We start from the raw sequence: 24,370 nt of genomic DNA on the forward strand, positions 1-24,370 counted from the left end.
ACATCCTGCATGTCTTAACCCTCCTACTTCCTCTGAGCAATTTGCTGACTCACTGTTCACATCCCTACTATCTGTATCCCCACTTAATTCTCTGCTAATTACAGCGTCACTTGTCCCATTAAGACGCAATTCATAGCGAAAGACCTATTTTGTTCCTAAAAAAGTATAATGATGTGTGTGATTCTCCCATAGATGCTTTAACTCCGACAACATCACACAGGCTACCCTTCTTCAGCCTGTTAAACCCACTGCCAGCTTCCCTGGCTTTCATGTTTGTCTTTTCTCTTTCGGGCAAAAGAAACCAAATTCTAAATTAGTTTTTTAATGGGGGAAGGTGACAAACATCCAAAACAATATTTTGACTCTGTTTCTTGGCGTCAAATTGTTATCCAGCCAAATGGAGACGAGACACGTCCCGTTGGCAGCTCTCTGCAAACAGTGCTGAGTTGAGCTGCGTCCAAACAGTGGAGTGCAGAGAGCACTTACTGAACCATCGTTCCTCCTGTCTGTCCGTGGCTGACGCAGAAGTCGTACCACAGCTGAAACAGCTCATTTCTGTACCCTGAATCAGTGGTTTATTGATAGATTGCTCTGCTAACTTCTTGCACAAGCCAAACATTTTCAATTGGATAAAGAAATTCAGTACGAAATTCAAAGGCTTTAGTACCTCCTAACCTTTTTTTCTGACAGTGCTGTTGATATTATGTACTGTAGGTCCAAACATGGCAATCATAAATGTCCCTACAGGTGTCATTGTAGAAATACCACTTCTTATATCGAATTCATCAGGGATACCTATTCCATCCCTGTATCTGATATTTTTAATGAATTTTGAAAGCCTTTATTGTGCCATGGTATCAATGTTCTCACCTAACTTGCAGTAAAAAACAAATAAGTTGAATTCCCTAAAGGTCATAACAGCAAGCCATTCCCCTTCCTTCTCATTACACTGCAAAACAGATGAAAATCAAACTTCGTATAAGCATGTGTGTTTTTGTTCTATGCAGACCGTCAGACACCTTGCTTCCGTCACTGCTAATCCTGACATGTTGATTTAGTATTATGACAGTCACTTTCCATGTCTCTGTTTGTCCTTGTCAATAGCATCAGGCTGTTCACATTATTTCGTGTTATTTGCCATGTCACTTGTGCGTGAGCGTAGTTCTCTTTTATCACTGCCTGTGCATGCATGTTGTGAGTAGTGCGTGTTTGCACAAAGGAAGCGCCTGTGTAAATACAGACGTGGATTGTGTTTGCAGGTTCTGTACGTTCCTGATCCTGAGTACGTCTCCAGTGTCGGAAGCTCCCCCTCCCTCAGTCCCATCAGCCCCCTGTCTCCCACCTCCTCAGAAGCTGATTTAGAGAAGGTGACGGTATGTTGACCACATCTCTGACGCACATCTCACACACTCAGAAAAGGTCCATGAACAGTAGATAAACCTTACTGTTTTAGTGCTTTTCATGGAGAGATTCAAGAAAGAATCTGTGTTGAATATTTACCCATTGAGCGATGATACTCACTCACCCATGCAATAAATGTTGCATGCTACTGTTAAAATAATATGATCAACGGAAAAATGCCAAAGGTACCAAAAAACAGGAAATGTATTCAGATATCAGGAAGTTACCTGTCATTGAGGTCATATTGACTCAGCCAAGAAAGGTAAATTTGCCCAGCGTCATTATTTTAGAGCCAGAGGCCGCAGATTATCGTACGCGGCGGCTCATGTACAATGCTTTCACACGCTGTCGGTGCCTCTCTGTCACCACCACATACACGCATTCACACACAGCACACATATAACCACTGACTTCTCCTTCAACCGTTTCTGTCACATTTTAAAGCTCTGTTAATTGTCAGCACAAAGGTGAACATCCAGGATGATGTGCTGTCAAGGGCAGAACAGACAGCAAGAGGTGCCTGTGGTTTCAAGGATAGGTCAGACAATAAAACCTGCCTTGTATTTTGCAAGGACTGGACAGGAAGTGATGTGTGTGTGTACTGGAAGGACGCATGTGCTGCTTCACAGTAATGTTTTGTTTTGTTTTTTTTCTTTTGTTGTCTTCTTGTGCGGCTCTAAAATGATTTCTTCCAGGGCATTTGTAGCACCAGAGAACATGTATGTTCTTTCCATTGTGCTTTCAAAATTTAAAAAAAAAACAGGAAGTAACAACTGACATTCAGCTGGCATTATGAGAAGGAGATCATTCAATCAGGCACAACTATAAAAAGGTCTATGACACAATAGATTCCAAGAGTTATTTAGACACAGTAGCACAATAAATCCAGTTCCTATTTCTATTTACATCAATAAAATCACCCAAAGTGAGAGAATTCCATATGAATTATAACTAGGATGATTAGTTGCAAGTTTTCCATAAGCCATAATTTGAGCTTCTATTACAAATTGTCTCAGCTCCAACTAACCTAACCTGTCTGTGGTTTGTCTGTCCCCTGACTGAGCAGTCAGCACGGCTCAACACAAGGACTTCTCTTATCTTTATCAGCTTCTCTAGCCACAAACCTGTTTCTGGTTATGAGTCTCTGATGTCATGATGTCTACACTCAGATTACTGTCTTAACAAACATCCCAGATATGCAGTCATCATGCATTTAAATGTTCAAAAAGACCAGGATCTTGTGTCTGCTGTAGCCATTAGTATGGCAGCCTTACATTCACATTGACCAATGGAGGGAGACACAGATTGCCAGAGCAACTGTAATGGAAAGGCAGCTCGTGGTTCTTTTCAAACATGAAGCTGACATGTTGAATTGCTGCCACATTTACAGAACAAAGTGCATGTGTGAAATGGGCTATTTGAAAAGCTGTCTCTGCTAAACGCTTTGCTCTTAATTAGTATCTAAGCTGCTGGCTGACAGCAATTTTAGTTTGATTCATTGCTCTAGTTTTGCTACATGAAGATGGAAATATATGGCATTTCCACATCGCTGTTACTGTGGCCAGTCGTATTTGTGGCCATCTCCAATTGATCACATTTCCAGTGTGTCGCATCTAAACATTGTGTGGTGATAAACAAGGATGCTTTTGTCTTTGTTGTTTTGTGGTGGGGTTCATTCTGGCTCTAATATACGGTCAAATTTACATCCTCAACATCCCATTTTTCCCACTCTTCCCTGTCAAACCGAAACAAGCTGGAGGTCAGAGGCATGTTGTTTGTGCCTGAGGTGACTTCAGGTCTAGTCCAGTGAGCCATACACATCCTGTCCTCACAGCTTTAAGACCTGCAGTGTGAGCCATCTCCCTCAGGTACAGCATCTGCAGCATCTGAACGAGCCAATCACTAAGCACCGCAGGAAGCCCAGTGGTCCCTTAAGAAATATGATTGTTTGCCGGTCTCCATGGAAATGGATGTCTTGTTTTGCTGTCCACGCTGCTCCGCTCGGGTTCAGACACCCTCCCACCACAAGCGCTTCCCTTTCGTCTGCTCTCATCTCTGTCTGTTAATTTCTCCACGGTTGCCAAAAGAAAGGGCCCCCGTTCATTTACTACTTATCTATTTAGGTCATGCCTGCAAGAACAGGAGCATATTCTGCGGCTCTCCATGGGCGAGGATCAGAGAGAGGGGCTGCGACTGCAGAGAAATTAAGCTTTTAAAAATGATGCCGTGTCTGATATTTAGAGCAGCTAATGAACGGAGCTGCTCGTTGTCTCAGACAAGCAGCTAGGCAGCAATTATTCCGAGCAGAGGAAGTGTGCTTGGAAGGCAGAAGGGAGGGAACATTACCTCACCCGATATGCCAACTGTATGTGTTTGTGGAGGCGTGTGTGTGTGTGTGTGTGTGTGTGTGTGTGTGTGTGTGTGTGTGTGTGTGTGTGTGTGTGTGTGTGTGTGTGTGTGTGTGTGTGTGTGTGTGTGTGTGTGTGTGTTTATCTGTCTGTGTGAAAATGTGCGTCTGTATCTGTCAGCTCTGCATGTTTGTGTGTCTGCCTGCACACTCCTGTCTCCCTCTTCCTGTGTGTGTCATTTGGTAGTCTTACAGAAGAAAGCAGCATCCAGGTGCAGTTTGGTTTTTGGAGCACAGGAAGGACCTTAATAACTCACTCAGCTTTTTTTTTGTTTGTTTTTTTCTCCAGAATCCCCAGCATCTTTTTAATTACCAGCCTATTTTAGTGCTCGGCACGCACATCTCATTGAGGATATTATCCAAATAAACGGTTCTGGGAGGTGTATAGTAATAGCAACGCAAGCAGTAAATAGCTGGTATTACCCAGATGAAGATGAGTGCTCTGAAGAGAAACTGCTTTCAGATGTTCCTCTTTTACTTTCGGATAGAAAAGGAAGCAGATCTTGGGCCAGATGTTTAAAAAGCCTATTGCATGTTCAAATAGCCTGATGAAAAATCAAAGTCATTAAACATAAGAGGTTTTCACCGCAGAATATTACTGGCATGTAATTGTGTGCCGCTACTCATTTAAATCAAAACTGAAATTCTGTGTGTTTGTGATACATGTTCTTATTGAAGCTTAGACAGTTTTCTGTAAAATACAGCCCAACATACCCTACTCTTAATACCAGACGAGACAATTTTTCATTTATTAGAAGAACAAAGGGCTAGTTTTTCCTTCACAAGTTACATAGTCTGGCTTTAAGATGCCTTTGACACAATTACATTTCTCACACTGTGCATACGCCTCCAAGGAGATACTGTTGCGTTTACTTAGAATAGTTTATTCTGTGTAGCAAACTTCATTTGCATCAAGCACTGCCCAGCCTTTATGGTGCATTTATGTATGTAGCATAAACTGTCGTCCAAGGTGTTGTCCAAGTCTTTTTCCCTTCCTTAAATGCCTGCGTGGATAGAGAGGTTTTATTTCAAACAAACATTTAATTTGTTAGGTTCAGAAGAACAAAATTGTGCTGTTGACATCATTTTGGACTGGAGAACTGAATAAGATGAGTTTTAGGTAAATTGTATTTGTCCTTGGGAAGATATTCAACATAAACTTGAGTCTCTACCCATCAGTTTCCAAACTGTCAAATCACAAATCCATGAAGTATTTGCTGTGAGATTTGAATCCATCATACGCATTGATGCGCTCTGGTAGAGCTAAAGGCCAGATAAGGCAGCTCTGAAGTGTCTTCATGCTCTCGGTCTGCCTGCTGGCCTTCTGGTATTGGCACCAAAAAGTAACACATCTTGCAGGCATAGATCGTTGGCTGGCTGTCTGGATGACTGTGTGTGCGTGTGCATGCGTGCGCGCGCAGGCTGGCTGACTTTCCGGCTGGCGGTCTTGCTGTCATTGGATTATTTGGCAGCCTCCGACTCACTGGCGGAGTTGCTCTCTGGTCATCTGTGTGGGCAGGCACGTCCTCTTTGTCCTATCCAGACCCTCCTCCTGCTCATACTCACACACACACACACACACACACACACACACACACACACACACACACGCTTACTCACCGTGGTGGTACAGCCACTACTGTGACCTTCCCTGTCTCTTCCTCTTTTGGCACCTCTTTTGCCCCCCTCCTTCCTTCCTTCCTTCCTTCCTCTTCCACTGTGGCGTGATCTAATATTAGCATTAGAGGAAGTAGAACCGGTTTAGCTCACCTATATGTCTGCTGCCACAAAGATGTGATTGTGATGATCTCACTCAGATGAACAGGTTTCAGCTCCTATAATCCAGTACCACTATGTTTTAGTGAGAGTCTTGTGGTTAGCTTATAAAAAGGATTAAACTTAAACTGGTCTTCTTGTTTTTTAGCATGGCAGATTCAGCTCATCAGCTCATCAGGGTGTCTGCTCAGCATTGGGCTGTAATTTTGGCTCGTAGGACAATAGTACAGACGGAGCCTGAGGAATTCTGGCGACTGACGTTTGATGAATCTCAGCCATTGTGTGCTCCCTCTTGCAGGAGATGGCCATACCCACAAGGTGGAGCTGTGGATTGATTTTTGACTGCACCATGTGTCACTGTCAAGGTCAAAGCAGGGTGGCACCTGCACACTTCCTCTTTGAAATCTTTATTTTTACATGGAGAGTAGTATACATAATATATCAAAGACATTTAGCCTAATTTGCTGCAAACATAACAAATGTATATTAATTGATGTGACTTACTGTAGAGTGTCTTATTGATATATAAAGACTATATCACTCTGTCCTTCATTACCACACTATACTAAACCATATTTCACAGTTGCCAGGGCCTTTACTCGATTTTTTTCTCTTCTATTAACTGAGAGAAATATTGGTTGGAAACTAAAAGGTTATTGATTTCTGTAGCCCCACCACAGCTGTCATCCAACACTGTTACACCCATCACCTGTCCCCGCCATCAGTGTCAGCCCCCCTCACAGCTTCCTGTAGAGTGGATTACTGTGATGCCTTACTCCATCCACCTCCCCCAAAACCCTCAGAGACGACCTCCTGGCAGCCTAGTCAGGCCATATTTTGCCCAGCACTCGTCCTCTCCCTTTCTCACCCCAGCTCTTCTCTTCCTGCAGATCCATTTCAATACTCTTCCCTCCTACCTTCCCCCCTTCTTCCTCCATGTCCTCTCCTGCCACAGCGGTTACTCGCAGTCTGAGGCCACCGCAGCAGCTCTTTCATCTTTGGATTTCAGTGCAGCAGCCAGCGCACTATGCTGGGCTCTTTCTCTCGCTTTGATGCACTGATGAAATCCTGGAATCTGGTCATTTCAGGACACTGACAAGTCGCGGCTCACTTCAAATGAGGTTAAATAAAGCCTTCACTTAAATTCCTTCAATGAGGTTGTTTTCCTTCTTCTCCTTCTTTCTTTCTTTCTAAAAATTACTTTCTATTGCCCTACCTCACCTGACCTCGCCTGACCTCGCCTCACCTGTGCCGTTTAGCAGTTTAAATGAAAAGTCTGCATGAAGTTGAATTTTAATAATGGGTATAATAAAGAGATGGGCAAGTTTGACGTCACCCCTCACAGTACCACACTCCAGCACCAGCTGAGAAAATATTGGATGGCTTGGAGGTCAGTGCAGGACAAACAGTGGTCATATATTAGAGGATTTTGGTGGTGCAAAGAAAGCAGCAGCCTGGAGAAGCAATATTCACTTGAAATATATGAGGTGGCTGAGGCGGGATGATGCTTCCTTAAATTCCCGAGCCTAAAACTTTATTCATCTGTCTGTATGTGCATTACAGCATCAAATGTGTCAGCTTGTCTGATTAGCACCTCTCAGAGGACTCAGTGCCCACGCTTTGAAGTTTTGAAAGATGTGTTGTCATTTGCATATTGTTTGGTATGTATGCCTATAGCACAGCTACCATGCTTAAAAGTTTTTAAGGCAAATAAAATTCCTTGAAGATCACAGTCGCAGGAAGGTTAAAGCATTGTTGTATGAAGTTATAGAGCAGCAAAGGGTAGGTTGACAAATCCGAGCCGATATGCAGTAAATCATCTGTAGTCAAAGTATTGTTTATGAACGAGGAGCCAAGGACCCGGCGTGTAGCAGGAAGGAGTCAGCAGCACAGGCACTCAGGGAGGACCACAGGGAAGAGAGAGGATGTGGCTGCTTGATCTGTGTGAGATGTGATTGGAGGTTTGGATCAGGTGATGTTTCACTGATGTAGCGTGACTGTGCAGGTTCTGTCTAAAGAGAAGAAGTTGTACCTGGGCTGGAAATCAAGAATTTATACAGCAACAATCATCACAGCATCTCCATGCATGAGCAATTACCTGGTGAAATTCAACTATTGAGACAGTGAGCCAGGATTTGTTTTTCCCAACTAGAATTTCATATTGAAAGATGAATAAAAGGACAGATTGTCAGCTTTTGACAATATGCCACCATTGGCAGCCAATTAAACAGACCAAGTTAATCTCACTTTTGTTAACTCTTTTCATTCTATTTAGTCTGTTATCATCCCACACAGGAACAAAATGTCCAAATACAATTGTGACAGTTCTTGCCTTGTGTAAGTCAACATTTGGCGTTGTACCAGAAATCTTTACCTGTCTCCTCGCGTTGCATTACGAGTTGCAGCTCTCTGCTGACGGACGGCGAGTGTGTCTTCCCAGTCCTCGGTCTGCGTGGGATGTGTGATGGGTGTTGTTTTGTTACATACACATAACACCCATTTCTCAGATGTGCCCAATTTAATGAGAGGGACTGGGAAGACAGTGTTTGTTTAGTATTTCTATGAGGGAGGACATGTTTTGACATCTGTGGCTGCTCATTCCAGCCCAGGTGTGTTGCTGCACACGTGGACAGCGTGTGTGCTTCTCGTCCCAGGTGTGTTCTTGTCGGTGTTAGCTTTCATTTTTTTGGGTGGAAAAAGCTGCTCCTCTTTTCGTATTTAACCTTGGAGCAGGAAGACCAGCTTGAATGAGTCACTGGGAAGTGACTCGCTGGGAAGTGAAGCGATTAAGTGCCGTTGTGTAGGTGAGGTGTGTTCAGTTCAAGTGGATGACAAGCGGGTTTAAACAGACATGTTCCTACACAGTCCTCATCTCCTCGACAGCTGGCCCTCTGCAACTCATCAACAGTAGGTGCTCTAGTAGGTCAGGGATTTTTTTTGTTTCATTTTGTTTGAAGGGTGTTCTTGAAACTTTATTTTCGGCTGCGATCCCTCGCCTCCTAATCTTTATTTAACATTTTTAGGTCCCTGTCTCCTCTCCTCGTTGAGAGAGACTTGTTTTGGCTCTAACAGATTGGCCCGGCCCCCTCAGCCTTCCCTGGTTGCCAGTGTCTGTGCTGCTTGTGTCGGTGTGGGTCAGTAGCTGCAGGCTGTTTGTCGACTGCGCCGGGAGACAGAGAGGGGGAGGTGTGGGGGTGGGTGTCAGGAGGACAGCAGACAGTTGGTGTGGGCTCGGGCTCTCTCCTCTAAGCTCTTCACTGCTCTTCACTGCACTTCTCCACCGGCTTTTGACACCCTGCCGGTCAAAATCCCCCTCAATGAGAACTCCCACACACTCCTCTCTGTCCTCCTTTTCCCTTTTGTTCTTTGTCCTCACTCCAATCACTCCTTCATTGCCTTTAGCTCTCTTTATCTCCGTTGTCTTTTTATTTCTCCGGAGCAGCTTTCCTTTTTTTTAGTCGCTCCTGCTGCCGTGTCTACTCCCTTTTTGTCTTTCTCACCAATGTTTCTCCAGTCCCTCGCTTCCTCTCATCTCCCTATCCGATCTGACCCCTTAAGCAGTCATTCATTGTCAGAGACAGTCCATGCTGCAGAGCGTTGTTCAGTCAATCAGACTTAACAGTCAGCTCTGTCCTACAAAATGTCTCCCGGCCAGACAGTTGTCCCTGTGGACAGTTATTCAGACAGACTTCAGTCTCTCGCTCCCCGTGGCTCAGACATTGCATGGCAGCAGGCCACCGGTAGAAACACGCCACACCTCGTGTTTCCAGCCCAGCAGACACACCATCTGTAGCAGATTGCTGGGTTACCATGGAGTAGACGAAGAAGCAGTAACAGTTGCTTCACGGTGTACGCCTCAACATGTAACAGAACAGCGAAGTTAAGACATAGTCTACATTCTGTCTTGGCTGTGCAGCATCTGGCAGATTTTGGACAAATAACTATCTGATCACTGTCCAGTTGATGTGTTCAGCACAAGTTTCTACTCCATATGCGTGAAAACACTCACGCTCACACAAACTCGTAGATGTGTGTCAGTACATGAACCACTGCTGCTAAAACACATGACTCACAGAGTTAAGTGGTTTTTGTGCACAAGGTCACTCAGCACAGGGGTGGCAGCCTGCCCTCCACCCTCATGCAGAATGACTAGAAGGTGATGCAAAATTGAACAGAATGACTACTCCTTGTTTAATTGATTGAAATTATTAATTGAATTGAAATTAATTTACAGCTGTTTATGTGGCACTTACTTCACTGAAGAAACAATGTAACTATTAATAGTGTTCAGGTTAATGCGTGAAAGCAGGGTTATAAATTTGAGTCTTCCCACATTTTTTGGTAATTTTACTAATGTGCTCCCTTCTTTAAGGTTTCACCCTCAAAATAACAGTAACACGGCATCAAGTCCTGCTAAAAGCACAATAATCAAAGCTTCAGTCTCATCTGAATGTTTGCCTGTGTGAAGCTCAGGCACACAGGAGGTGGATTCATTTGGCTTGTCTTTGGGTTTCTTTTACCCTGATTGTCCCACTGTGCAGAAAATATCTGCTTATATATAGATAATGTGTTTAGAGACTCAAACGCATTAGTTTGATGAAATGGAACATAAATTAGTTGCACCATGTATTACCGAGTGAACCAAGCTATGCCTGTTCGGCAGTGCTTATTATTCAGCCTGTTTGGTTGAATGCTGTTTAGAGATTTAGACATGATGCATTTATAGATATTTGTGCAGGCAGCAGAATAAAGTGGAGCTCAGCTTTTACAATTCTGACTTCGGCTTTGAATCCATCACTTAATCCTAACTAGAAGATGTACGCTTTAGTGTTTATTATGTCAAAGGACAAACTAGTGCAGCCTCGACAACTGACTGTAATCAAGTAATTTAAAGATATTATGAACAATTGGTGTCTAATTCCTACCCTCTCCTAAATACACCATTGTCCATAACCCCACCCATCCTACCCACAGGACTCTGATGGCCCCCCCAGACCAGAGGGCATTCACCCTCCAGTATTCTCTGCCCTGCGCCAGTCCAGAGTGGTGTCATCCACCTCCGAGGAGGAAGAGGCCCTCACAGAGAAGTTCCTGAAGATCAACTGCAAGTACATCACTGATGGCAAGGTAAGATGCACCCATTGTCCATTGATGAGTTTGGACACTTGTTAAAGGCCACTCCGTAACCTGCTGGTCATGTGACAGGCAGGTAACAGCAAGCATTGTCAGGAGCAAAAAGTGTGCCCAGTGGAGAGAGAGAAGTTGTTGTATTGGTATCAAACTGAACATATAACAGAGCCTCAGCTGCAGGTACTCAACACACTTCATTTTTCATAAAGACTGGCTGTAAATGTGAAATTATTTGACATTTTAAAAGAATACAATGTACTTACAGTGAAACTCCAAAGTAAAGCAGATTTCCTTTTTGTTGATTTCTTGTTCAGTGTTGCAGCCCATCAATGCGATCAAGGATCAAGTGCTTCTGATTTATTTCACAATAATACAGGAGCAAATCCGCAAAACTCTGAAGTACTCCACTTTAGTGGACCAGAAACCAAATGCTGCACAATGCTGTGTGTGATGACTGCTTTTACTGACTGTGAAAACATAATATTCTGTCACTGTTACAGTTCCTCTTCCTGTGTCCTTCGATGGGATGCTCAGTAATATATGAAATCAGTCACAGTGAAATGTTTTGCAACTGATATCGTATAAAACAGATTAATTCCAGTTTGTTGTCTTTATTTATTTAAGAAACAAGGAAGGAGCATGAACAGTAAATACATGAAGAGAAGCATCTCTCCCGTTGACTGTCGTTTCATTCTGCTGATTATTGTTCATGTTGTTCAAATGGCATACAACTGGTGAGTGTGCAGCTTCTTAAAGTACTGGAAACTGAGTATCTAAAGTCAGAATCTTAAAAGGTTCTCACTATGATTAAATGTTGTTTTTAAGTCTGCGTCTGATTAAATCTGATAAGAGTTATTGTTTGGCTCTGAAAATAAAATGTGCAGCTTGGTCGGATAAAACAACAGGAACATCAGCAGTGAATAAAAAAGACAAGTCCAAAGGGAAGAAAACATACAGTACACACACACACACACACACACACACACACACACACACACACACACACACACACACACACACACACACACACGCACACTGGTCAGATTGTGTGTCTGTTGTGGTTTTGTCATGTTTGATTCAGAAGGATGGAAGCCAGCTCCCACAACATCCTACACTGAAATACACACAGACTCCACCCAGCTGGTCCATCACTGCCTGTCTGAAAGTGTGTGTGTGGTGCACCAACACTCTGCTCTGTCCAGGCCGCTGTCCTGCTCTCAGACACGCACACACACACACACACACACACACACACACACACACACACACACACACACACACACACACACACACACACACACACACACACACACACACACACACACAGATCCATGGTATTGAACTGCTGCTGATTCACTCCCAGGTACCAAATGAAAGCATTGAAGTGGTCAATAACTTGTACTTGATTTAGGACATTTGTGGTCTCAAATGGATTTGGCCTCCAGCTGCTTATGTGGCAGAGGTGCTTTTGGTGATAGATAAACTTCTGACGGATCCCATTGTTCCTCACCCGTCCACCTCTCTTCCCATGTTGATGCAGGGTGCAGTCAGCGGGGTGTTGCTGGTGACACCCAACAACATTATGTTCGACCCACACCGGATGGACCCCCTGGTTCAGGCCCACGGGTGCGAGGAGTACGGCATCATGTGTCCTCTGGAGGAGGTGCAGTCTGCTGCCATCTACAAAGAGATCACTGACCCCAAGATCAGAGAGGCTGTTCCAGAGTAAGAAGCAACTTTGACATACAGTAAACTTTGTTGGAGTATGTGTGGAGAAGACTCCTCTGATGACCAAACATTATTTAAACTATATGCAGCTGTAAGCAATCACACTGACACCTCTCTCTGATTTACTCCTACATGCGTTCTTATTCATATAGCTACATTTTTCCTCCACAATAAAATTCCATGCATCTTCCTGCCACTCTCAACCTCACAGAAATGCAGCAACCTCGCTGTAATCAATGTCATTCTCTACTGCACCCATGGTCAGATTGCATCAGCAACCAACCATCAGTTTAAGTCGCCCCCCCACCCCCACCCCAAAATAAAAAGCAAACGGCAATTACACCAGGGTTAATGAAGCATACCCTCACCCTCCTACGTTCTGATTGCTCAACTCTTTATGCAGTAGGAAGCACCACTTCAGAGGATTCACTTGTTTTTCCTCCCACAGATTTGTCTGAGGTGTTTTTTTTTGTTTTTTTTCCTTCACTTGGATTGTTTTAGTGTTGCTGAAGACAAATTTATGCAAGGACCAACACTGTTCTGTAATAGGAATCCCGCACAGTCATTTTGTTGTGTTTCTTCTGGTGGTTGCAGGGTCTGAGCAGTGCTGTATTCAGCTGGTTGAGTGTTGCCTGTGGAGTAGTTATTGTGCTGGCAAATGACCGGTGTCTGTGCCAGGTCCAGCTGTTTTCTCAGCTGTGGGCCATTGTCTGTGTCTCCTCTCTGTCTCTCTGTTGACCTCTCTCTCTCTCTCTCCCTCTGTCTCGGTCTGAACAGACAGCTGAGCAACAAGTGCCTGCAGGATGTGATTCTGTGGAGTGTGCTGGTTATATGCAAGTGTTTTGTCTGTTTGCACACAACTTCATTAGAGGCTTTCAAGAACGAGAAGTTTTTATGCCTAAAAACTGTGCATTATGTTTTCAGGTTGTATATCCATATGAGTTTACGTGTATCTGTCTGTCCGTCCGTCCGTCCTGTATTTGTGAACACGATATCACAGCAAAGCCTTGAGGACATTTTTTCAAATTTGGCAAAACGTTCACTGTTTCTCATTGGACATTATTCACTGAAATCATACATGTCAAGACTGTGATAACTTCCATTTCATCAAAAAACACACTGAATATCTTTTATGAAATTCCTTCAAGGTCTTAACAACATACCTTTTATGAGTCTGGACAGACATGGATGCAAATTGCAGCTTGACTGGACAGCAGATTTATACAATGGAAAGGCAGTAGTTCTACCTCTTTGCATGCAACACTAATTTGTTCATTCGAACAGTTACAATTGGGATTTGTTGAACATGAAATGAAACACATCTGTGGGATATCAAATAATTGCTCTTAAAAATTTGGTGGAAGAAAAACATGGTGTTATCCAGATGCAAAAAATTGGTTGAACAGTATTAGTGTGCATGGGGACATCAGTTCTGTCCATGCAGGTGCTTTTGTGCAGAATGTCTGTACAGTCGGGTCTGTACAGTGTGGTCAGAGATTGTGCAGCAGGCATGACATGAATGACTTTTCTTATGACGGGGATGACAGGGTGGATGGGACTTTTGACTGTTTGTTTAATAATGATAGGCAGAATGGGAGCAGAAGTAGCGGTCTTGTGTGACAGCATTATTTAGATATTTTAATGTGACTGAAATGATTGGCTTGCATTTATTTAATTTGTTATTCAGATTCTAAAATTACTTGGAGTGGACTGCAAGAAAATCCAACATCAGTTAAATAAAGCTTTCAGCAAGCAAATGTTTGCACTTTGTATTTTCACTTTTAATAATAGATCGAATGAGCAGAAATGTGACTGATGATTGGTTACAGGGGAACTCGGGTGATTTAGTGTTGCACCTTTATAATGTTCGAGGACTCACAGGAGACAGATAAAAAAAAAAAAAAACAATGAACAGAATTGAAGCAGCAAACACAGAGATATCCTGAATACACCGTCAGTGCACCTATGCTATGTGCTATTCCTTTATTTTTGATAGTTACATGTGTCTTGTTGCTTGTCTTTTCATGTTTCCAGTGACCTGGAGCCTCTCCCAGCCGAGAGACATCCCTCCCAGCAGAAGGACCCAGAGCAGCGTCTGAGGGAGCCAGGGGCCAACGACAGCATGGCCCCACGCAGCACAGAGGGCTCCATCTCCGAAGACGTCTTCACTGAGACAGAGCTGTCCCCCATCCGGGAGGAGGAGCAAGCATCTACTGAGGACCTCCGCCTGGACAAGTCCTCCGGCGCCTCCACAGAATCTGTGCGAACCGTCACCCAGGTGGAGGCCACCGGTGCCAGCTCCCAGGACCCTGGCAGTACCCGTGGCTCAGTCAGCCAGCCGGAGGAGCCCGCCACGGTGAAAGCAGAGGACAATCCACCAGACACTGCCACAGAAAATCATAGCCAGTCCCCCATGGGATCCAAGCAGCACAGTGTAGAGAAGCCACCAAGCACATCCACGACCACCAGCAGCAGCACTAGCCAGGCCCAGGGTCCCAGCAGCAGCACCTCTCGTCCAGGGTCCCAAAGCTCAGCCACCCCTGGTGCCACAGGCACCAACTCTGTCTCAGCCAGTCCGCAGGGGGATGCCAGCGAGGGCCCAGACATCTCTAAAACAGACACTATGCAACAAGGCAAGGACGAAAAGGAGAATGTAGAGCAGACGCCAAAGGATGGCATGCAGAACTCTGCAGAGGGTAAACACACTTACTCAGTAACAGTTCAAAAACATAGCTTCAGCCTCGTTAAAAACAGGTAGAGGACATTTCATGTGATGAATCTGGCCTTATATTGTCTTTTGTCGCTGCAATCCTACAACCATATTCTTGTGAAGACTATCAAAGTGAGTTTCTCTCCACTGTGGCTGCTTCAGAATCACCTCTCTCATGTTGTCTCCTGATAACCTCTCCATTTGCACTCTGCCTTGGTGTTAGTAATTGTTATATAAACACGGATGGAAATGGCTGCCTCTCTGTTGTTATCAGGTTGGTGGAGCTAGCCGCGCTTTATGGGGCTTTATGCAGCTCTTTGATCTCTGGCTCTGGTGGTCTGGGCCTTTCCTCCAGGTGATAAGCTAAAGCCTATCAAACACCACAATACCACAAATACACCTAGCAGCCGAAGGGGAAACACAGTGACGATGAAGCCCAACATCAAAACACCTTCTGAGACAGCATTCAGTGGAGATGTTATTTATGTTTGACACTGGTTTTGCTTTCATGTGGATTTAGGAAAAACTCCACTTGAACAAAGCCTGGAATAAACTTATTTTGTCTTGTTTCAGATTAACGGTCCATAACAGTGGTATTAGATGTTTTAACCTGTTAACCACATTTAAATAATTATTTCTATTTTTTATTTTGAGACCATTCTTTTTATTTCTGGTTTGGTTCATCCCACGCTAGATTCCAAGACACTCTTTATTACAAATATAACAAGATATCTTCTAGCAGCATGTACATAAAACCAAAATAAAAACATTCATAACGTCATGTCTATATACTGTCTAGTAACATTTAACATTTAATTGCAAAAACTAAATGGGACACCTAATAGAAGAAGAATTTTTCCTAGGCTCTCTTATTAACTTGCTATCATCCCATCAGGTGGCAAATTCTATAATTCCATAAGTCTTACATCTTCCAGGAAGCCCTTTTCCACATAAAGCCCTGTTTGCCACAATGGTTGCAACTGGTTGCAAAAAGAAGTCTAATTGTATGTAAGCTTATGAGAAAATGACCTTAACGTCTTGCTTGATTTATTACTTCAGTTAACAGTTTCCTAATGAGTTTATGGTCTTAATTGCTAGTTTCAAATCTTCTTAAATACAGCACAGTGTTAATTTTGTCATTTATATTCCCATTTAGAGGAAACAGACAGTAAGGCAGGGTATGTGGTGGTGTGACTACCTTGTGATTGACAGGTCTCTACCGCAGCATCCTCTGGTTCTCCGTCAGATCCAATCAGGTTAGAGGTGCGGCAATATGTATCTTCCCCAGCCTCATCCTCGTCTGAATGGTGTCACTTCTAGTTCTGAAAAACAAGATGGCAAAGGCCATAATGCCCACAAACCAGTGGGTGATATCACGGTGGGTTTACACCTTGTCTGGACTCTAGTACCTGCTCTCTTTTACTATGAGGCCACACTGTTGAAACACATGCAGAATGTGGCTTTGCATTCTCTTGTTGGAATAAGCAGGCGTGTCTCTGAAAATCCTAACATCTGTGTGGCAGCATATGTTGCTTCGAACCGTGTATGTACCTTTCAGCCTTAATGGTGCCTTTACAGGTGTGCAGGGATACCCATGCCACGGGCTCTAGCACACCCCCATACCATCACAGATGCTGGCTTTTGAACTTAATGCTGGCAATAGTCTGAATGGTGCTTTTCCTCTTTAACGCGGAGGACAAGGCGTCCACGATTTCCAGAAACAGTTTGAAATGTGGACCACAGCACACCGTTCCACTTTACATCAGTACATCTCAGGTGGGCTCAGGCCCAGAGAAGTCCAGGGCATTTCTAGATGCTTTTGCTTTGCAAGGTAGAGTCTTAACTTGAATTTTCATCACTGTTTTACTAGAAACAGTGATGAACTATTCCCAAGAACATTTTGTAATATCCTTTATACGGCCATGTCAGTTTTTCATGCAGTGCTGCAGAGGGATCAGTTCAGTGATGATTTTCGGCCTTGCCCCCTACATGCTGAACTTTCTCTGGATTCTCTGAAGCTTTTGATGATATTCTGGACTGTAGATGGTGAAATCCCTTAATTCCTTCCAAATGTGTGTTGAGAAACGTTGTTCTTAAACTGTTGGACTATTTGTCCGTGCAATTTTACATTAAGGTGTGAACCTCACCCCATCTCTGCTTGTGAATGGCTGAGCATTTTGAGGATGCCTTTTTCATACCCAATCATGATACTATCACCTGTTACCAGGTTTATCACTATCACATAAAATATGTCTGTTCTGTTTTTAATTCAATATAGTTTGACAAGGATTTATGTTTTGCGGAGTGTCCCAAATTTTTGACAGTCAGGGTTATAGAATAATTTCTAGGGCCACGAACCTCAGCTCAGGCTCCAGACTTAATTATTAATATGAATCTACATTGTTCAGCTTATGTGATTCAACACTAAATTGTGCTATGGTAGGTGCTATGTTCTGAAGGAAATAGCATGAGAGTCGTGTCCATCCAGGCAACGTTGGTTTCCATTCGTTCCATAATGGTATGAAAAACACCTTAAACTGGTCGCTTCTCTGTTACAGGTCTTTCATTTGCATTATTGTCTGGCTCCTTAACAGAAAACAATTTCACACAAAAAACATTGGCTAGTGTCACATCGTCACGTCATTTTTCCAGCTTTGTTTTCCTGACAACATACCTTGTAAATCTAGTACTTTTCAGTAGCATGCTTTCATATTACAGTATCCTTGAACGCACCAAGCAGTTTTAAAACAGGCCATTCTCTCTTGATCACCACACAGTGATAACAGAACTTTATAAAGGTAGCAGAATGTTCGCTGTGATGGATTACTTCGCTCCAGCAAGATGATGTTCAGTGGACTGAAATAAATAGAGTGAAGCAGTCACTGCATGGGAGTTAGGTTGTTACCAAAAAAAGCCTGATGTGCAAGAGAAAATGGATTTCAGATACTATGCAATTAGTAGTTTATGGGCAACAACATACAGAACTAAAGCAGCATCCATTAATTGTTTGTGGTTGGCACAGTTTTGGTCTTGTCCTCTGACAGTGGCCTCAGTCTGTCACACTCACTGACTCCATATGTCCATATAACCCACTCTAGTTGGACACAAAGTTGTGATTCTGAAAAGATTTCTTTCCCCAACAAACCTAGACAGTGGGAGAGAGATTTACCATTTTCTCCCCGGCAATTATTGTCTCACAGAGAGCCGGGCTGCAAAAGCAGCTCTAATTCGGTGGGATCTCAGCAGGGCTGCCCATTATTCTGTGCACATTAGAACAGCCCACACAAGTTACTGCACCAACTTCAAAAACAAGCTGCATTAACACAGAATTGATGCATTTTGAAAATTGAATATGTCACACTGAGCTGTGTTGTCTAAGCAGATCAAAATTATTTTTGTCATTATTGCTTGTTACGTTGAGCAGCCCAACCAAGAGCCAATAATATGTGCCAGTGTAATGTCACTGCCACATTTTCAGCCACGTTGTCAGGAAGCTAAATGAGTGATCTCATTCAGCTTCCTGGGGCTACGACCTTATAACACGCCATTGATAATGTAACATGGGCAGAAGACTCAGTGCCACTATTAATTATAGTGCAGCTCTCCATTTCTCTCTGTCATCTGTTGTGTTTCTGCCACAAAATGACTAATGCCAGCTGAAGGACATAGAAAACTAGGTCACATAAATAAAGCAAGTATTAGGAAGTGAATACATACTGTAGTTAATCAAGAAGATCTATTTTGTTTTTTGATGACAGATATTTGATACAATCCCAAGATTTTTTAAAGGAATTGTTTAACATTTTGGCGAATAACACTTATTTATTCTATAAAATGTTTAAAGCTGTTTTAGAACTGTTTGTCCTGTTATATATATTATATTAAGCCATCACATGTTTCTGTACTTACGTGACCATGTGATGGTTTCCTCTTCCAGGTACAGGGTCTACGGAAAGACGGAAACACCGCTCTCACAAGTTCCTGTGTCTGCGGGTGGGGAAGCCCATGAAAAAGACATTTGTCTCCAACGCCAGTGCATCCATGCAGCAGTATGCACAGCAGGGCAAGAAGCATGAGTACTGGTTTGCTGTGCCACAGGAGAGGTCAGTGCCACTGCTCCACCTCCCACCACCCCTGGGCAGTATGCATTTGAATACAAGCAAGTCATTTTTGTGGTATCCTCCATAACCGCAACAAAGTACAAAGCAAAAGTGCAGGATATAGAAGCCTCTGTTAAAGAGGGTGATTAGTCCACTTACAGTGCAGCAGACTGTGTTTTTAATCCAGGAAGCTGCAGGGATTTGACCTCATACGATCCCAACCTATTCCTAACGTACTACAATAGTCAGCTGAGTTACTGAGACGCCTCACCTCCAGTTCTTTTAATATTTGAAACCAATCAAATATGCATTCTTTGTCAGGTCTGACTCCCTCTGGGGCTGCTGCCCATCTCCCTGTGCTGCCTGCCAGACAGCAAAATGATTTATTATTCATTCACTCTGCGGGGAAACAGACACACACTCTTTCATATTCCTGCACTGGGGCACACATACGACCCATGTAAGAGTAAGGACAGTCTCTGTGTGGCCTTTCCAAAGCTCTTCGTTTTGCAGCCTCAGAATTCCTTTCACCCTCATAGATATTCATGAACTTGTGACTGATCTATGCTGAGATTGGTAATGTTTCATATCAGCTGAAAATAGCATTGGCTTGTTTGTGTTTTTCCGCTCTGTCTGGATGTACGGTTGCCAAATCAGCAGTAGTCATAATCACATTTGAGCTCTTTCCTCTGTAAGACACATTACAAGAAAAATGATGTGCTTTCACACAAGTTGCATAAAATGTTAATGTGGAGAATTAATATAATGAATCCCAATTGCTGCAATAGCTCAATTAAGTCACTTTTCTTAAAAGAAAAGCCATTCACTAGAGCCAAATTTGGAACTGATTGGACATACCAGCGTCGGTGCTCTCCGTCTATTGTGTCTCCTCAATCAGATCATTTCATGAGGTGAATCTGATTAGTTATTTGACCAACCGTGAGTTTCACAGCATCCCTCCTGCTTTCAATACACCTGTCTATACTTTTACAACAGCAACACACATGGTGCTCTCTCAGGCTGCTAATCATATTGAAATCAGACAAACAGACGTGTCCTCTTTGCTTAGTCATGGTACCATAAATGCATCTGGGTTATGCAATGTGTTGAGTGCCTGAGTGCAGTAATGACACTGAAATCCCCCTCGCTTCATTATTCACTGTGAACTTCAGAAGTCTTGCTTGTTAAAGCTTTGTTGTCTTCATCCACAGGTTGCTTAGCTGCAACATTTCCCACTTGGAAAGCAAGTTTGCTGTGATCCGCACAGCTCTTGGGGACGATAGCCGAGGGGCACTGCAGAGTTAAAGCTAGTATTAAAAGACAGGGCGCGTACATGTTACTACTCATTATTTTTAACTTGTCTCTCGTGCTACTGCAAGCCGGCTAAGGTAGGTGGGAGGAGTGATCAGAAGTCGTTGGAGCTGACAGCACAGCGCCTCATAGTTTCTTCAGACACTGCTTCTCTGTAGCTTGACCTAGATGGAAGGTGACCCGCATGATGTGTCTTTAAGTGTCCTGGCAATAGCGTGGGAAGAAAGGGAGGCTATTGAATGAGCCATACACAACCATGACACTGAATAAAGCTCAACCCACTGAGTCTGCCACAGCTCTTTCATGTCTGCCAGCCATAGTGGCGTGTGACACAAATGATGCTCTGTATTTGTATGTATTGAGTTCTGCCATACTATCATGTCATATCCTAAACTGTTAGATGGCTGACATGAAAAGGCTTCCTCTGCTGTTATATGAGCGGTCAACAGCAGCGAGGGAGGGGCAAAATTATAGCCGCAATGTTGGAGAGCTACAGGAGATACCGGAGGCACATCTCCCATCATTACCACAAGACTATACACTATGTCTAACTTTAACACTGCTCTACTCAATATTTTCATGTTAGCAGAGTATCAGCTTACTGTGTCATGTGAAGGGTATCACTTGAAGTGACAAGCACGAAGAGTATTATCACCCTGACCCTGCGGTTCCTCTCAGCTCTGCAGAACGTTTTAACGTCTCTCAGCTGATTGATTTTTGGTTCACAGCTTTGCTGTTCGGTTCAATCTCACTGCTCTCAACCGTGTTTCCAGCTAAAGCTGTTTTCAGCAAACAAGCTCTGATATATCCACTGTACTCTACAGGGCCAACACCAAACAGCAAAAGAGACAGATATAGAGGCCAAAATAGAGCTAAAAGAGTTATTATTGCACTTTATTCTGCCCCTGAGTGGCCACCATAATCAATGTATGAATGTATGAACTATGTATATTCTAAGACTATTTGTTCCCAAATATACCTACACTTTAGCAGAGTGTGATGGCTTGTGTACCAAAATACTTCACAGCAGATAAGAACACAGTGTCACAAGGACGAAGCAGCTTTAACACTTCAGCAGTATGAGCAGAGAGGAGACAAGTAAAAGATCCTGTTCAGTGTCTGCTTGTACATGTTGAAATGTCTCCTTAACAGCCATTAGAGCTGTTAGAGATTATTTAACGTATGAAATATTGAGTCATTCTTCAATCTTTTGGGGAGATCCAATTTTTATTCAAGACAATGTCACAAGTAAAAAAGGTGGTATCAGTGTTTACCTTGAAGTCTTTGGCACTGGTCGTGGTATTTTGAAGGCACTGAATGACATGTCTCAGATAAAGATTTTTTGCTAAATCGCTTCAGCATTTAGGAACCAAGCTTCTTCTCTCACAGTTTGTTTTGTGTTTCTTCTCCCAGGTCAGACCACCTGTATGTGTTCTTCATGCAGTGGAGCCCGGACATGTATGGTGAGGGGGTCAGGGGGATGGGACAAGAGCCTGGGTTTATGGTTGTCAAGAAGAACGAGGTGTCAGAAACAGCTGAGGACGAGCCTATCACTGACCTCAATGTTAAGGAATGGGAGGTAAGGTCCGCACGGCAAAAACTGTTGCCTCACCATGCTTAAAGTGCACCTGTTGTGTTGTCTCTAGCCTCACAGATATGGATTAAGTGTAGTTCCCCACTATGGTTTAATCCATAACCTGTGAAATCCAAATTTTATGTGGTGTATATTTAAGTTTATTGTTATATGTTAAATTACATGTTAAATAATTGTGTTGATTTGCTTCCATTATGCAACGCATAGTGCAAACGTATTGTGCTGATCTTGGTTTTGAATCCATCAGAACTGTGTAGTCATCAAACCTTAGTTTTGTATTCTGCTTCTGTACTTTTGCACTTCTATGTACCGCTGCATATTTCTTGATTTGATTGTAAATTTTTGTGTAAACTTTCTACCACATGTAAGTTATGCAAGTTGTGTGAACACTTGCTTTGCTTGGAAATGCGCTTCCCTGAGCTTCCAACCAAAGTGTTTTGCATGTTTGTGTAATTTACTCTTCTCAGTCGGTGTATTGTAGTTTCATCACATGTTGTGTGACTGTCAGTAGTGTTGGTCAGCATTTGGCAACTTATTTTGCTGAATGGCAAAATGCTAACACTGTTACAAGTTTCTCAACGTATACAGAGAAGTAAACATTGAGCAACAAATCTGTTTTTTGTTAAAATCTCCCAGATTAATGTGGCACTGATGTGGGTTCAATCTGTCAGGGTGTAGAAGTAAAATTAGGAAGCATAGATGAGGGATATCCATCTGAATTATCTATTGAATACTGATGCACATTGCTGCACCATGTGCAGCGTGCATGGGTTTTGGTCAAACGAGATTGTTTACGAGCCTGTGGTAATGAAAAGGATGCACTCATTGTATGAGGAAAGTGATACGGTGGAAGCAGTGGCCTAGATTTAAATTTTAATGTAAATGAATGATGTAGGAAACAAAGTGGACTGATTTGTTTTTCTCGGGACATCTGGCAGACAAAGGCCACATGATCCATTACATTTTGAATAAGTAAATAGGAACCTGCTGCTTTAGTTTGTCCTGTTGACTATAGATGTGTGTTTTTTTTTTAAGGCATTTTCTCTCTTTTTTTGCATTAAGTTTTTAGGAACAAAATAGAGGTGCTTTACCAACGGATGTTTGTTTAACTAATGGAGTTTTGTTTAACCAAAAAAAAAGCTGAAAAATGCACTTTCAAAGCAAATTTAAGTGTCATATTTATATATTGATTGATTCTATTTAATTTAATGTGAACAACTGATGAGAACTTTAGTGTTTTCGTTTTTTGTTACTCTGGGAAACTATCTGTCAAAATCTGTATAGGAATTATACCTCATGGTATAGTGGTGTTACTGTATCTTTAAACGTGTCGGCTATGGGACGGCATCATTGTTGTTTTATCCAATGAGGAGCCCGTTTCCCTCTGGTCCCGTATTGTTATTGGATTTTAGCGATGTCACACAACTCGTTCGGCGTAGAGACCCCATTGGAAAGAAATGTTTCTATTTTAGTCAAGCAGGCTGCCAGGCTTTACACTTACTCCGTCTGCTTGTCTCGGGGCGACACGGGGAGAACTTAAAGGATCTTCTGTAATGTGACTTTCCAGCGTCAACCTCGCCCAGAAAGCAAGACATGTTTTCTAGGAGGGTGAAAGACCAAGAGAAACGACCGACCCCGAAGTATACCTGTGTATGTTAAATCTGCCTGGTTCATGTTTTTAGTCTCCAGCGGTGTAACTTAATGTTATATATTTGTATGTTATCTTGCTGTTGTTGTTAGCGAGCCATGCTAGCTCGCTAGCGAAGCTAACTAGCCTGCTAGCGCCTTAGCCGGTCCGGTCTAGTTCGGTAACTGATGTTTAACAAAGTGGCCACTATCTGACCACTATTTGTCAGTCAGGACAGTGCTCTCATGTGTTGTCTGTCCGCTTTGCACTGTGTGAGAGGATGTGTGTGGCTCTGGAAGCTGTCTGAAAGTTTCCAGTGCTAGGTGCCGGTTACAGGATGAAGCTCCTGTATTCATTCACCAGTTTTTTTTTAACCTTACATTGACTTGCCAGATATTTCTCAGTTACCACATATCACACTGGCTTTATGGTTGGTTGAGTGGTAGTTCACTAGTGCTGTGTGAAACAGTGTTTAACTCACTGATCACGTCCAAACGCTGACCTTTTTCATGACATTGATCTCTTCAGATACTAGGCATTTGATTCACATTGATAAGTAGCGGCATGCTAGCCCGCTGCATACTTT

At 43.0% G+C, this 24,370-nt stretch overlaps 1 protein-coding gene across 6 annotated transcripts in view; it reads left to right on the plus strand.

Moving 5' to 3' along the window:
- Nucleotides 1-24,370, plus strand: part of oxr1a (oxidation resistance 1a) — a 154,166-nt gene that overhangs the window by 122,305 nt on the left and 7,491 nt on the right. For 5 of the 6 annotated variants that reach the window (XM_070967429.1, XM_070967430.1, XM_070967428.1 and 2 more), the window contains 6 exons: nt 1,260-1,373; nt 10,559-10,711; nt 12,255-12,439; nt 14,477-15,138; nt 19,090-19,255; nt 21,977-22,142. In XM_070967429.1, coding sequence (XP_070823530.1) covers nt 1,260-1,373; nt 10,559-10,711; nt 12,255-12,439; nt 14,477-15,138; nt 19,090-19,255; nt 21,977-22,142 — 1,446 coding nt within the window. The remainder of the gene's footprint in view (nt 1-1,259; nt 1,374-10,558; nt 10,712-12,254; nt 12,440-14,476; nt 15,139-19,089; nt 19,256-21,976; nt 22,143-24,370) is intronic. The other variant, XM_070967433.1, reaches the window with a different exon arrangement.

The sequence above is a fragment of the Chaetodon trifascialis genome, chromosome 7, assembly GCF_039877785.1.
Source record: "Chaetodon trifascialis isolate fChaTrf1 chromosome 7, fChaTrf1.hap1, whole genome shotgun sequence".
NCBI lineage: Eukaryota > Metazoa > Chordata > Actinopteri > Chaetodontiformes > Chaetodontidae > Chaetodon > Chaetodon trifascialis.